Source organism: Emys orbicularis, chromosome 11 (assembly GCF_028017835.1).
Source record: "Emys orbicularis isolate rEmyOrb1 chromosome 11, rEmyOrb1.hap1, whole genome shotgun sequence".
NCBI lineage: Eukaryota > Metazoa > Chordata > Testudines > Emydidae > Emys > Emys orbicularis.
The window spans coordinates 63,082,987-63,097,627 of NC_088693.1; the positions used below are offsets into that span (position 1 = coordinate 63,082,987).

Consider the following 14,641-nt stretch of genomic DNA (forward strand, 5'->3'; position numbering starts at 1 on the left):
AGCAGGAAAATTAAATTGAAACGACCTGGTTAATTTCTCTTTGCTGCTCTGCTCCAAGGCAGAATGGGGTATCAGCAAGGAGAGGAAAAAAACTAGTGAGGAAGGGAAGCAGAGAGGCTGGGGACAGGGATAAAAGCAAGGATTAGCAAACCAAGAGGAGGGAGGGGAGCAAAAGGAATGAACAGCTAATACTGGAGACCCTTCATTGTTTGTGACGTAATGAAACCTGTTACTGAAGAAAGCTTCCTGTGGCTGGCATGACTTCAATAATTATTTTGCATTTGTTGCATTGTGCCACTTGAACACAAATAACTGCTAACCTCTGCGTGTACAAATAGAGAGAGGAGCGGTTTCACTCGGCTTTCGAGAAATGCTCCATGTTTCAGGAAGGTTTTAAATTCTACAAGGGTGAGGTACGCAGTCTCTGGCTTCAGTTCACAGGTTGTGAACACTACAAACCCCAAGGCTTTGGTGGCCAATCAAAAATTCAATAGACAAATCACGTACGCGCACACACTTCAATTAAGCTTCACTACCCGACTATTTCACTACTTATTTTTCTGTTCTCATCAGGCTTTGTGGATATCGTTAATTGCTTAGTACAGTCTTAATAGTCTTCTTACGCCGTTTCATCTAAGTCTTTCCCTTTCCAACTTCTCCCTCCAGATACATTTTTCTTGCACACCATTTATAAAACAAAACTGCACACCTTGTTTAATTTATGTCCAGCGCTTTGTCTCCACATTTCTTGGAATGTGAATTCAGAGAAAGAATGTGCAAATACTCTTTGAAAGACATGTCAGCCTGAAACCCCCAACAGGCTGGCCTTGGCCACTCCCGACACAGAGATCTTTGTCAACTCACGAGAATCCGATTCTCAACGCGGAATTTTTAACAAGCTGATCCTGATCACCCCCAGCGTAGGCTCCTGACTTTTTTTCTACTCTACTAACGCAACCTAAGAATAAATTAAGATGACGGTGTATTAGAAAAGGACAGATTGTACTGCTGGAGGTGTCATTGTCTTGATGGATAAGAAATTCAAGGTCTTTACCTCTTGTGATTGTTCTAAACCCAAGAAACTTCTTGAAAAAGTAGGAACATTGCTCCAGTGTTCTGGTCGAATTCCAGTTTGGGTTACTGTCATGAGCCTTGTTAGATTTTCCATGTGATTTTAACTGGATACACTATCCTTCCTCACTTCCTGTTCCCAGACTGTTATATAGCATGCTGTGCATTGTTAAACAGCTGTTGTATTCTCACCTAGAGGCAGCTACATTTTAGTGGTGGGTGGGTGAGACGATTTCTGTCTGTGTGTGCGCGCGTGTGTGTACATGTGAATATAAATCTATGCTGCATACACACACGGACAACAGAGCATCAGTTATATCCTTACCTCACAGTAAGGGAGCGGCCGTAACTCAGAAGAGGTGATTATTATCTAATAACGCATGGGTACGTTCTACCATAGGTCCAGTGAAATCGAAGGCAGGAAAGACCTACAAAGTCATCCTCAGCTGACCTTTGTATTTGTAGGGCCCTGTGCAAACACAGTTGTGCATGGCCACAGGGAGATTTCAAGTATTCCTGCTGGAAAGCAGCCCCGGAGCGCCTCTATCCTTTTGAGCGTCAGCAATGGGATCTACAGGTGTTTGAGAGCTGTGTGAAATGGGGTTTAGGCTCTTTTGAACTAGATACATGACAAAGTGGCCCTTCTCCATCTATCTGCTTGCAGGCTCAGGGATGGCCTCTCTGGAACACAAGTCCAGGGCAGATGTCCTTAACTGTGCACTAGTGAGGCCCACTCCTGCTGAAATGGAATGTCATTTGACGTGGAATTTGAGAGGATAAGACATGCAGGTAAAACATAGGAAAGGAAGCATACTGGTACCTGCTTGTTGAAATATCCTCAAAGGGGTAAAGGATCTCTCCATTGTTACAAATCTCGCAGATGAAGCCCTTTTGGCTACAAAGGCTGCAGCTGTACACATGAGAGGTGGCAAACTTGATTATCTTCCCCAAGAAAGGAGCCAATTTTCCTTCAATAACCTGGAAGAAGAAAACGACGACATTAACAAACCCATCTGGGAGCAGGATTCCTTGAAACAGTGACATGTTTGTCTCACTTTCATTAAGACAGGGAAGTGACTACTCACAGCCAGTTGAAATAATCTGAATATAACTCCCAGTTATAGCTGCATGAAAATCTTAAGTACGGTCAAAGTAATATTAATGGTCAAATCTGCGCAGAACTGACAATGGTGAAAAGTGGAAAATTCATGTGATTGCTCCCCTGTTAAACATATATATGGCAACAACATTACTGAATAGTGGATCATTTTACGTACCGCATATGTTCAAATACCAAGGCACGATGGGGTAAGATAGGGGTTTGTCTACACAGTGGGGGAATGCACTCTAGGGGGTGTGATTTCTAAAATGCACTAACTGGTCTGGACAGACTCTGCTGGTGGACACTAAACATGTCCTAGTGCCCTTTAACATAGTGCTGTTTGAAACAGTACTACATTAAAGTGCACTAGGGAACTTCTAGTGCACACCAGCAGCGGTCACACAGACCAATTAATGTGCAACATGTAGTGCCTTTAGAAACCAGCCCCCCCACAGAGCACTTTACCCCACCGTGTAGACAAGCCTAAGAAGAGAGTTTCATTCTTTCATATAAACACAATTGCAGAAAGATCTGTGACAGCTCAGAAAACTATCTTCAATTCTTTTCCTTTACTGTTACTTTTTATTCACATTTTTTTGGCCCAAACGCCAATGATGTTTTAAAATCCTAATTTTCTCTTCATCACAAAACACAGCTCTGCACCCAAATCTATTTTTTTCCATTGATCAAATGGAGGTTTCTAATTGTAACAGAGGTGATTTTTTGGTACATCGATAACCATTCCAACATTATATTGATTCTTTTCTACAACGAGATGGATTCTAAAATAAATTACTCAAAGGAAACGGCAGTTTCTCCTTAAGTGACCAGCTCTCCAATCAAAAAGACCCACATCAATCCACTATCAGACAATAGTGTAAGGCAATCAGAAGTGATCTGCACTCCCTTCTTGGTGTGAAAAAACTGTGTAATGTAGATTAAGCCCCAAGCCACAACACTCCTCTAAATTTCTGATTCAATGACAACGTCTCAATAAGGGTGCTTCAGGCAAAATACTTCTTCAGACAACATTTCATGAACTTTAAGAAATTCTGCTAGTGTAAGGAGTAATGAGCAAAGCACAGGGCCCTCATATGATACTTTCCCTCCCCTCTCTTCCCATGGTGTGAACGGCAGCCTGCTAGATTACTGCTGGAAACGTGTCGTAGGATTTGACACTGACCTACAGTTAATAGGAACATCATAACTGTTCTTTAAAGGAGTATGCTAAAGATGTCCCCAGCTCCCAAATAGATGAAGGATCATATTTAAATGCGTGCCTAACTTGCCAGGTTTGGCTCACATGGATTTTCAACACATTTTGCTCATTCGTTTTAAATCACACGATTTCATACCACTTGAATTTCACTGGAAATTTCAGGTTGATACAAAGCCAACGCGGCCAAGGTGAAGCTCAAAGCAAAACTGGAGAATACAAATCCCAGTAGCATTCTTCATCTCCGTCTAGCAGTGTTACTTCTAAAGGCCCATTCTATCCCATCACCCTTCCCATCGCCATCGCTGGGAGAACACGAGCAGGAAAGGAAAAGTAATGGATGCCACTGAGTGGAAGTGTCCCCTCCTTGCCAAAGCTCCACACTGTTGAGACCATCTGTGAGAACAGGAAGCCGCGATGTTATTGCTAGCGTTACAGATAGGACATCTGCTCACGTTCGAGGGGAAAATGACGTTCCTATTGCATCCTGGCATAGGAAGGTCCCTTATACTGGAACATAAACAATTCAGAAAGGTCACTGCATGTAACGGAACATGAAGTTTTGGTTCAAGGCACTGACACTGCTAACCTTATAGGCAGATCCCAACCTGAGGAGCAACAAGTTAATGCTGCAGTGTTAGAAAGAAAGTAAGATTTTTTGCTTTCAAACTCAAGAGTAACTGAGGGTCAGAAGTCCAAATCAAGCGGAGGGTGGAGGACGGGAGTTTAGCAGCATCCAAGAAGCATGAGAAACAGCAGCAGTGTTGCTTAAACGTCTTGGCCAGAGTTTCAAAGATGGCTAGTGATTTTGGGGTGCCTCAGGTATTCTTTGGGTCCCAACCTGAGTCACCTTGATGGGACCTGATTTTCAGGGTGGGTGCTGAGCATGGCCTGAAAGTCAGGCCTCTTAAGTTGGGCACTGAGCCGCTGAGGTGCCCAAATCACCAGTCAGAAAACCTTGGCCAGAAAACCATAATTGGAACCAACAGACTAAGAGGACTGGCTAAATGGGGGGAGGGAACTATTATGTATATTTGAAGGACTCTTGTTTAAATATTAAAACAAAAAGAAATCAGGTCTGTGTCTGAATGCAAATAAAGTGTGAGGAGAAAGCAGGGCCTGGAGTTTCGTCTTTGTCATTTAAAGAACACTTCTCCGTGATTCATTCATGCCCTGCTCCCTCTCCAAGCCTGTGGAAATGCTTCAATTTCTGCACCTCGAAGAGCGTTAACTCTCCAGGAGTGGCAGCAAGCCCCCAAAAGAAAGGCTCTTCCAACACCGACGCATGGAATGTACATACACAGCTTCAGCAAAGGCAATAACTTGTAGGCATATTCAAACAGGAAGGCGCGGATAATATTGTAGGCCCTGACAGCACATGCTGCAAATTACACATCAGTAAAGCGAGGCCTGGCTTTAACATTAACCCTTACTTTACCGCTACACGGGCACTCACCCAACAGCACCCTTTTGAATAGGAAAAGAAATCTGAGGGATCCTTTGCAATACTGCTAGGAATCTAAGGATTGATCCAGCACACAGAACTGGATGTAGCAAGCGCTTGGTCCTATAGGCAAGATACAGCAGTTGCTTCATACAGCATGGCACTAACTTCTATATGCACTTTCAGAGGTTGAGAGACGCCACTCGGATAGTTACGCTGGTCTACAATACAGCGTTAGGTTGAAGTAAGGCAGCTTATGTTGCCCTAACTCTGTAAGTGTCTACACTACAATGTTACTCCCGCTGATGTAAGTTGCCCACTACACCGACCTAATAACTCCAGCTCTGCGAGAGGTGTAGCACTTAGAAGTTAGATGGATGTAGCTAGGGCGACGCAGTGTGAAGTAACAGGGTCAGGAATGGGATAGATAATAAACCAGACAAAATCATAAAGCCCTGGTACGTGCACACTTTGAATACTGTGTGCAGGTCTGGTCACACATCCCAAAAAATACATTAGAATTGGAAAAGGTGCAGAGAGGGGCAACAAAAATGATTAGGGGTATGGAACAGCTTCCTTAAGAGGAGAGATTAAAAAGAGTGGGACTGTTCAGTTTAGGAAAGACACGACTGAAGGGGGATATGACAGAGGTCTATAAATCATGACTTGTGTGGAGAAAGTGAATAAGGAAATGTTATTTACTCCTTCTCATAACACAAGAACTAAGGGTCACCCGATGAAATTAATACACAGCAGGTTTAGAACAAACAAAAGGAAGTACTCCTTCACACAATGCACAATCAGCCGGTGGAACTTGTTGCTATGGGATGTTGTGAAGGCCAAAAGAATAAATGGGTTCTAAAAAGAATTAGCTAAGTTCCTGGAGGATAGGTCCATCAATGGCTATTAGCCAAGATGGCCAGGAATACAACCCCATGCTCCGGGTGTCCCTAAACCTCCAGCTGACAGAAGCTGGAACTGGACAACAGGGGATGGATCACATGATCAATTGCCCTGTTCTGTTCATTCCCTCTGAAGCATCTGGTACTGGTCACACTCAGAGATAGGGTACTGGGCTAGGTGGACCACTGATCTGACCCAGTATGGCCGTTTTGGGGTCAACATTCCATCCAATATCTGGATAACTAGATTCTTTTAGTCCTTCCTAATTCACATTTGTGGTGGGACAAAAAAGTTCAGATCAAAATGCCAACCCTACAGTCATTTCATCTTTCACTTTATGCAGACAGTCCATCTAGGTTTCACTCAGTACCCATATCACTTTTGGTAATCCTTATACAGCTGGCCTTGTGATTTAAGACTTCAGTTTTATATTCTATTTTTTTGTATTTAGTAAGCACTGACAACAGACTCAGGTCTGCACAAGACACAAAATACAGTTTTCTGCTCCAGAGAGCTTACAATCTACACATGATAGACTTAGACTAGACAGGACACCCAGAGAAGTGCAAAATTTGGGTTTTACTAATGCATTGCAGATTACTATGATTAATGTGTATTCCAATATAACCCAGTGTCCTCTATTGAATTCAAGGCCCCAGTGTGCTAGGAGCTGTGCAAACATACAGTAAAAATCAGTAACTTCCCTAAAGAGTTTCCCGTCTTAATAGACAAGACGGGCAAAGGGAGGGAGAAAGGAAGTATTTCCATTGAACAGATGGAGTATCGAGGCAAAGAGTCAGTATGTGACTTGACTGACATCACACAGGAAGACTATGGCAGAGCTGGGGATTAAACTCAGATGTACAATGTAGGTCACCTATTTTCAAAAAAAGGTATTTATACGTAGCTAATCATACCACAGCGCAAGGAATTAACCTGGATGGCAAAGCAGTTCTGTCCACAAAGACTTGCACTGTCTCTGTGAGAAAGCCTAGATGGCCAGAACGGTGAGGAAAGTTGATGTATATTTTCCATGAAATATTTTTTGTCATAGCAGTGTATTGGCTTGATTGATAATTCTGGTGTGTACACATGCTATTGCAGTGAAGATCCAGTCTTCAAAAGCAATGTGCACCCCAATCTGTAATATGAATAATAGCCCCTTTTACAGCATTTGAGGATGAGGACAAAATGCAATATCAAACTGACGTTATCACTGTTTTTAGTGTCTGCAAATTCAGGGTCATTTCACTTCATAACAGACTTCATAGACCATTGCTGGTCAGTGGATAGGACATTTCTTTGCCATTTGTTCATTTTAATGTTTGTATCTCATGAGAATGCAATATTGATCTCCATCTGGCCCCGCGATCTGTGGATTTTTAATTACGGGTCCCAGAAAACAGTTTCACCATAATGCCTCTGTAATGGACATCTTCTGGCTGAGGGAAAGGAAGCCTGGGACCTGTAACCAAGCACTCTCTAGAGAGAGATTGAGGCCCGAGTTGTCGATTTTTAGACATTTCAGCACTAGGAAGACCGAGTCCCAGGATGAAAGTCCTGCCAATATATGCTGAAATCAGATCCTGAGCCTTATGGAAACATATAGCTGGGAAAAGGAGGAGGTGTGTTAAATGAACTTAGTCAGACAGGGATATAGCAGGCTTTGTTTCCCCTCAGTCCCCTAGAGAAAGGAGGGGTGATCAAGCCCGAGGGGTTAAAAGCAGAGAGAAAGAGGAGCCAGAGTCCTTCCCAGTCTCTTTCACACCAGGGGAACCTGCCTATTTCCCCCAAGACAGAAGACCCTGGTCCCTAGGTTATACGTTTGAGTCATGTTCATCTCCTGCTGCAGCAAAGCAGCAACATTTCAGTAGACAGTTTTAGTGTTAAGAAATGATGTAGCTAAAGTTTTCTTTCATAGAATCATAGAATATCAGGGTTGGAAGGGACCTCCAGAGGTCATCTAGTCCAACCCCCTGCTCAAAGCAGGACCAATTCCCAACTAAATCATCCCAGCCAGGGCTTTGTCAAGCCGGGCCTTAAAAACCTCCAAGGAAGGAGATTCCACCACCTCCCTAGGTAACGCATTCCAGTGCTTCACCACCCTCCTAGTGAAATAGTGTTTCCTAATATCCAACCTAGACCTCCCCCACTGCAACTTGAGACCATTGCTCCTTGTTCTGTCATCTGCCATCATTGAGAACAGCCGAGTTCCATCCTCTTTGGAACCCCCCTTCAGGTAGTTGTAGGCTGCTATCAAATCCCCCCTCATTCTTCTCTTCTGGAGACTAAACAATCCCAGTTCCCTCAGCCTCTCCTCATAAGTCATGCGCTCCAGACCCCTAATCATTTTTGTTGCCCTCCGCTGGACTCTTTCCAATTTTTCCACATCCTTCTTGTAGTGTGGGGCCCAAAACTGGACACAGTACTCCAGATGAGGCCTCACCAATGTCGAATAAAGGGGAATGATCACGTCCCTCGATCTGCTGGCAATGCTTCTACTTATATAGCCCAAAATGCCGTTAGCCTTCTTGGCAACAAGAGCACACTGTTGACTCATATCCAGCTTCTCGTCCACTGTGACCCCTAGGTCCTTTTCTGCAGAACTGCTACCTAGCCATTTGGTCCCTAGTCTGTAGCTGTGCATGGGATTCTTCCGTCCTAAGTGCAGGACTCTGCACTTGTCCTTGCTGAACCTCATCAGGTTTCTTTTGGCCCAGTCCTCTAATTTGTCTAGGTCCCTCTGTATCCGATCCCTACCCTCTAGTGTATCTACCACGCCTCCTAGTTTAGTGTCATCGGCAAACTTGCTGAGAGTGCAGTCCACTCCATCCTCCAGATCATTAATAAAGATATTAAACAAAACCGGCCCCAGGACCGACCCTTGGGGCACTCCGCTTGAAACTGGCTGCCAACTAGACATGGAGCCATTGATCCATCTTAGTGGACAGTGCGTCCTCTCAGTGCCCCTCAACAGAAAACATGGTGACTACAGGTGGAAAGGCCATGGCCCATTTTCTGAGCAGGTAGGGGAGCATCTGAAATACAGTCCAGCCACCACTGAGAAGTGCTTGTGTGTTCCAAGACGAACTAAGGAGACTGGCCAACAGTTTCAAACTGGGTGTTGAAAGTTAGCCCCCTGAATCAGGAGCCTGAAGGCTTGCAGCTCGCACTGAAGTCAACTGCCTAAATAAGCAGCTAGATGCCTAGATTTCAAACCTGAGGGGCCCTAACGCATTGGCCTGTGTGATTGTGGTGAAAACAGGAGTGCCCCTTAGACCTTCCGTCAGCACTCATCACGGGCTAGAAGTCTGAACACTTTACTGAGGTGCCCAGGACAGGAGCCAGGGTCGACCATTCACTCACTAGGCCTCTGTGCGGCCCAGCCTGCATATCAACCTAACAGGTCTTGGTTTTGTGAGGTGACAGTCTGTTGGGGCCACGCTCGTTACTTACAAGCCCACAAGTTTGGTTTTCATTGGGTGGGGAGCAGCCCAGCGCTGGCTTTGTAGGCCAGTTGCCATAGTGCTCGAGAAGGGTTTGACTGCGGTTCTTAAGCGGAGCCAGAGCTCACTGAGGAGGAGATACCCTGCCCAAGGGCGCATGGGGAGGGGCACCACTCACTACATCTGTACAACAGGTAAAACCAGTGCTCCCCCCAGCGCAGCCATCCAAGTGCACCGAGGGCAGATCCCTGGCCTTGGTCCTCCCTGGGCATAGAAGCAACTCTTCAGGGGCCATCCAGATGGTCAGCAATGCGAACAGAACCCCCTGCACTCCAGATTGTGCCTGGCCTCTGGGTAGGTGCACAGGTGAGGAAGGGCTCTTCCTCCTCGGGCACTCTAGGGTAGGAGGTGGCATCCATTCGCTTTGAAGCCTTCTTGCAGAGCAATCAAAAATTACAACCATATTAAAGAAAAAGGAGAGCAAGAGCCTCACATTGGTTTCTCAAGACCACAGCTCGAGTGCCGCTGTTTATTACTCATGTGTTGCAGAGGGAAATTGCAGTGTCATGTTCAAGTGCCGCAGCCAATGATGGTCTGTGGGATTGGAAAAAGGCGCACTCAATCCACCTATTTCAGCTCTCCCCTTCCACTCTCCCTTGGCCAACCGACAACATTTACACCCACTGCAAGGAAAAGCACACTAATTAGGAGAAAAAGGCAGCGTGAGGGAGGACACTTCTTCCCAAACCCATCATTAATCCATCTAACTGATCAATCAAGATCTTTAAAATAGCAAATGTTGCCTTATTGGAAGGCGCTCAGATACCACGGGGACGGGTGTGGTATAAGAACCTGACCAGAACAGAAATAAAAAGGACTCTTCACATCTCATAAAATACTTACCATGGGCTCATTTATTCCATTACAGTAATGTGGCCATGGCTGCTAATTTTTGGTTTCTATGTTTGGGGGAAAAAATGGAGCCTCTTGATTTTAGATGAGACAGAAAAACTTGCTAAGCTATATTATTAAAACTTAAAGCCACATTCCACTCACTGAAGCAGGAGAACTTGGAGATTTGAAATCATCACACTCCTCAGAATAATTATTATTTGTTTTACGGTAGCATCCAACTGAGATCGGTGCCCCAATGGGCTAGGCGCTGTATGTAATATAAAAGAGTCTCAACACATAATGGAAAAAGCTTTAAAATTGCCCAGATAATTTTAACCAAAAGATAGCCATTGCGGGGGTTTGAGTTCTACTTCACCTGGAGTGGGGATCACAGATTGCAGGTGAAGGGAAAGTCTGTCTTTTAAGTCAAACTCTGAGCGTGTTAAAAAATGTGGTGGAGGTATGTTTTAAAACGATTTCCTTACTGCATTTTACATTGTGAGTGTCAGGATTTATTTATGGTGAGGGGGGGTCCCAGTCATGAAATGTCAGGTGGTGGCACGCAGCACTTCCCTCACCAAAATGGCCCAGTTAGTCAATCCGAAAATGATTTTGGAAACACTGAGCCATCCTCTCATGGCTATTCAAAAATTGGTGCTATTACAGTACATTACAGCACCCTCCTCGACAACGACAGAAGTACTGGATGTCACTTGAACGGCAAGCTAGTACCTGTAGATTCACACCCTGATGGCTGCGCACTAGCATTCTGTGGAGACAAGCTCCAATCAACAAAATTCATGCTGCTTCTTGTACCAAACAAATGGCATGTTTCCCAGCCCAGAAAGGACAAAGGAATTATTCTAGGCGACTTTTAAAACACACAAGCCACCCCCTGCAAAGTCAAGAAATTATGAAAACATATCACTCAAGCACTTCTCTCTTCTCTGTATTCTCTCTCTCTCTGTTGCGTTGTTCATTCGGTTAGGTAGTAGCCTGGATGTAATTTGTAAGGAGCGACCAAGCTTTGTAAAACCGGGAGGATACAGAAGATGAAAGGGAGCAAGGGCTATTGTTCAATCTGAAATCCCTTTGGACATTAGATTAATGTGAACATGAATGATAACGTGAACTTCTTCAAAGCTTCACTGCTTGTCAGTAAGACTGCAGCCCTTGATGGCTGCCCAACTCTTCTATAGCAGGAATTAGTCCGGTTTTCGTTTCCTTATCTTGTCCTTTTAGACTAATATATATAATAAATATTGTCCTGCCCAGTTTCACTGAATATCTTTCAGCTATAGGCTTTTAGTCTGTTGTAATTCAAATTCTTATTCTAAACAGAGAAATATGCCGTAAGAGCCCCTTACCGACACTGATGAAGAGTTACTCACATCCTAGTCCCACTGAAGTCAATAGGGCTACTTGTGTGAGTAAGTGCTTACCCATGTGAGTGAAGATTGCACAATCCAACCCCACTACAAAAGCGTGAACACAATGTTGCAATAATTTTTCTAATATTAAAAATTAACTCGGGGACTGGATGGCTCAGCTGAACGGTAGCAGAGCTTTTCATCTCTGGATCACTGGTTCAACCCTAGCCCAAGTGGCCAGTGACTGAAAGTATGGGGGTTATTAGACTATTTGGTGATCTGCTGGTAGACTCAGGCTACATCCTCACTACAGGGGGGGGTCGATTTAAGATACGCAAATTCAGCTACGCGAATAGCGTAGCTGAATTCGACGTATCAGATCCGACTTACCCTGTTGTGAGGACGGCGGCAAAATCGACTGCCGCGGCTCCCAGTCGACGGCGCTTACTCCCACCTCCGCTGGTGGAGTAAGCGCGTCGATTCGGGGATCGATTGTCGCGTCCTGACGAGACGCGATAAGTCGATCCCCAAGAGATCGATTTCTACCCGCCGATTCAGGCGGGTAGTGTAGACCTAGCCTCAGTTCAGTTCCTCATGAACAGACATTCCAGTCAGAACGGACAGCGTAGCTGGCATCCTTGCATTGGCAACCTCATCAGAGAGCCCAAGGATTGATTGGACAAGATGGAGACTGAATTACCCTCCAACTCAGACTGTTTTATTTCACAGAGATGTACTGGGAGTGTGAATCTCTGGAAACTGGAAGTGGACAAAAAGAAATGGTTGGCCAAACTCCCTGAAAATTGCAACCACCAAGCTCCATGAAGAGGGCTGACAAAACTTGCAAAGCTTAACAGTCTGTGCCTCAATACCCTTCCATCCACACATCCTCACATTCAAGTCCAGAATCACAGAAATGCCTGATCCTTGCATCAAGGCCACTTTGGTTACCTTTCTAAAAACTGTCAGACGTCTGAAAAAACTTAGAGCATTCATACATTTTCCCGGTGTGTGTGTGGGCGGGAGGGGGAAGGTGGGAGGAAGTTTGCTAACACTGCCAGCTAAGAAAGAATATTTCAGGAACAGGAGTTGTAACCTACACTGAAGTCCAGGCATAATTTGTACTTGTGGGGTTTATCACCTGTACAGCAATCCCTTGTGTACCTTTGGCTAACTTTGTGAAGTGCATCAGATGTTTGCATAGGACAGAGGACATCAATATCTTTGGTGACCTGCATAAAGATTGTCAAGACTTTTGGTAAATTGTATAAAGTTTGCAGGAGACCACCAGAGAATTCATATATCCCTATTTCCAAGATGAGTAAATCCAAAAATAAGCACCTGAACGTCTGAAAAAGTCACACTGTATTCGATTGCATCAAGGGCTCTTGAATTAAACTAGTTTGAACTTGGTGGGCCATTATTTCTGAGTTACCATAGGATAAAAATTAAAATAGAAAACTTAAAAAAAAAAAGGATTTTTAAAAAAAGAACTTAAGACATTTGAAAATGAGAATGAGAGGACAAAAGCAGCACTTCGGTGGAAACCTTCTTACAACCTGAACTAAGGGCAGAATTCTCTGTATGCTAGATGTACGCAATACGTGCCTGCTGAGGTGTGACACAATGACAATAGCCATGATACACCACGTAATGTCATCTCTTGAAACATATTGGCCCAGATTTTTACAAGGTATTTAGGTGTTCCTGTGCGTGGCTTTGCTACACCTCCCTGATTTAGGAGCCTAAATATCATTTTAAAGGGATTTAGGCACTTGCTGTTTAGGTCCCTCAATCAGTTAGGCATGGCAACAGTGAGCACAGCGGCACCTAAGTACCTTTAAAAATCTGGGCCATTGTCACCATTCCATGGTGGAAGAATGATCAGAAAATAAACATTGGCAAGAAAACCAGGAATATCCGAAATGTTCTGAACTTGTATGACTAGATGTTTAGCTTCCTGAGACACTAAAAACATACAAGTGAGGCCAAGTTGGACACTCTCTCAGAAATGTGACTGCAAAGCTGCTGAGCAGTCCAGGGTTAAGTATTTCAGTTGAAGAGGTGAGAACCCCGTAAAACTCAGATACCGTATAACTGCCACTGCAAGACAGTAAATTTGCCAAATGCCTCTGTGACCCCACCCTTGTAAATCAGCTTGTTAATCATTATCGTCACAGACGTGATAAAGTTGTTTTATAAGCCAACACTGAGGCAGTAACATTAACTACTTATGTAGGGGCTGGCGTATTTCCCTGAAGATAACATTTATTAGAAGGCACTCACTTTAGAAACACTGGTTTGCCTAAGAAACCTCGTCTGGAGCATTGGACAATCTGTTCCACTTCTCCCGCCATCGGATTTACATGCAGACACAAGTGAGGCACAGAGGGGACCGGGCAAGTGGTATGTAATCCCTAGAACTGTGGTTCTCAAACTTTAGCAACCCGAGAACCCCCATTTTGATTTAAAATTTTTCATGGACCCCCAAGTCCCTCCGCTCAGCCCCAGGCCCTGCCCCCATTCACGCCTTCCCCCAAGGCCCCACCCCTCCCCCACCTATTCCTGCCCCTGCTCACTCTATCCCCCTTCCCTCCGTCGCTCGATCCCCCCCGACTCTCACTCACTTTCACCAGGCTGGGGCAGGAGGTTGGGGTTCAGGCTCTGGGAGGGAGTTTGGGTGCGGGAGAGGGTGAGGGGTTCAGGCTCTGGGAGGGAGTTTGGGTGCGGGAGGAGGTGAGGGCCCTGGGAGGGAGTTTGGGTGCGGGAGGGGGTGAGGGATGCGGGCTCTGGGAGGGAGTTTGGGTGTGGGAGGGGGTGAGGGGTGCGGGCTCTGGGAGGGAGTTTGGGTGCGGGAGGAGGTGAGGGCCCTGGGAGGGAGTTTGGGTGCGGGAGGGGTGAGGGGTGCGGGCTCTGGGAGGGAGTTTGGGTGCGGGAGGAGGTGAGGGCCCTGGGAGGGAGTTTGGGTGCGGGAGGGGGTGCGGGGTGCAGGCCCTGGGAGGGAGTTTGGGTGCGGGAGGGGGTGAGGGGTTCAGGCTCTGGGAGGGAGTTTGGGTGCGGGAGGAGGTGAGGGCCGTGGGAGGGAGTTTGGGTGCGGGAGGGGGTGAGGGGTGCGGGCTCTGGGAGGGAGTTTGGGTGCGGGAGGAGGTGAGGGCCCTGGGAGGGAGTTTGGGTGTGGGAGGGGGTGAGGGGTGC

At 45.6% G+C, this 14,641-nt stretch overlaps 1 protein-coding gene across 1 annotated transcript in view; it reads right to left on the reverse strand.

Moving 5' to 3' along the window:
- PLEKHM3 (pleckstrin homology domain containing M3) overlaps positions 1 to 14,641 on the reverse strand; it is a 109,761-nt gene that overhangs the window by 19,875 nt on the left and 75,245 nt on the right. Inside the window, exon 6 of the mRNA XM_065413837.1 lies at positions 1,892 to 2,049. Coding sequence (XP_065269909.1) covers positions 1,892 to 2,049 — 158 coding nt within the window. The remainder of the gene's footprint in view (positions 1 to 1,891; positions 2,050 to 14,641) is intronic.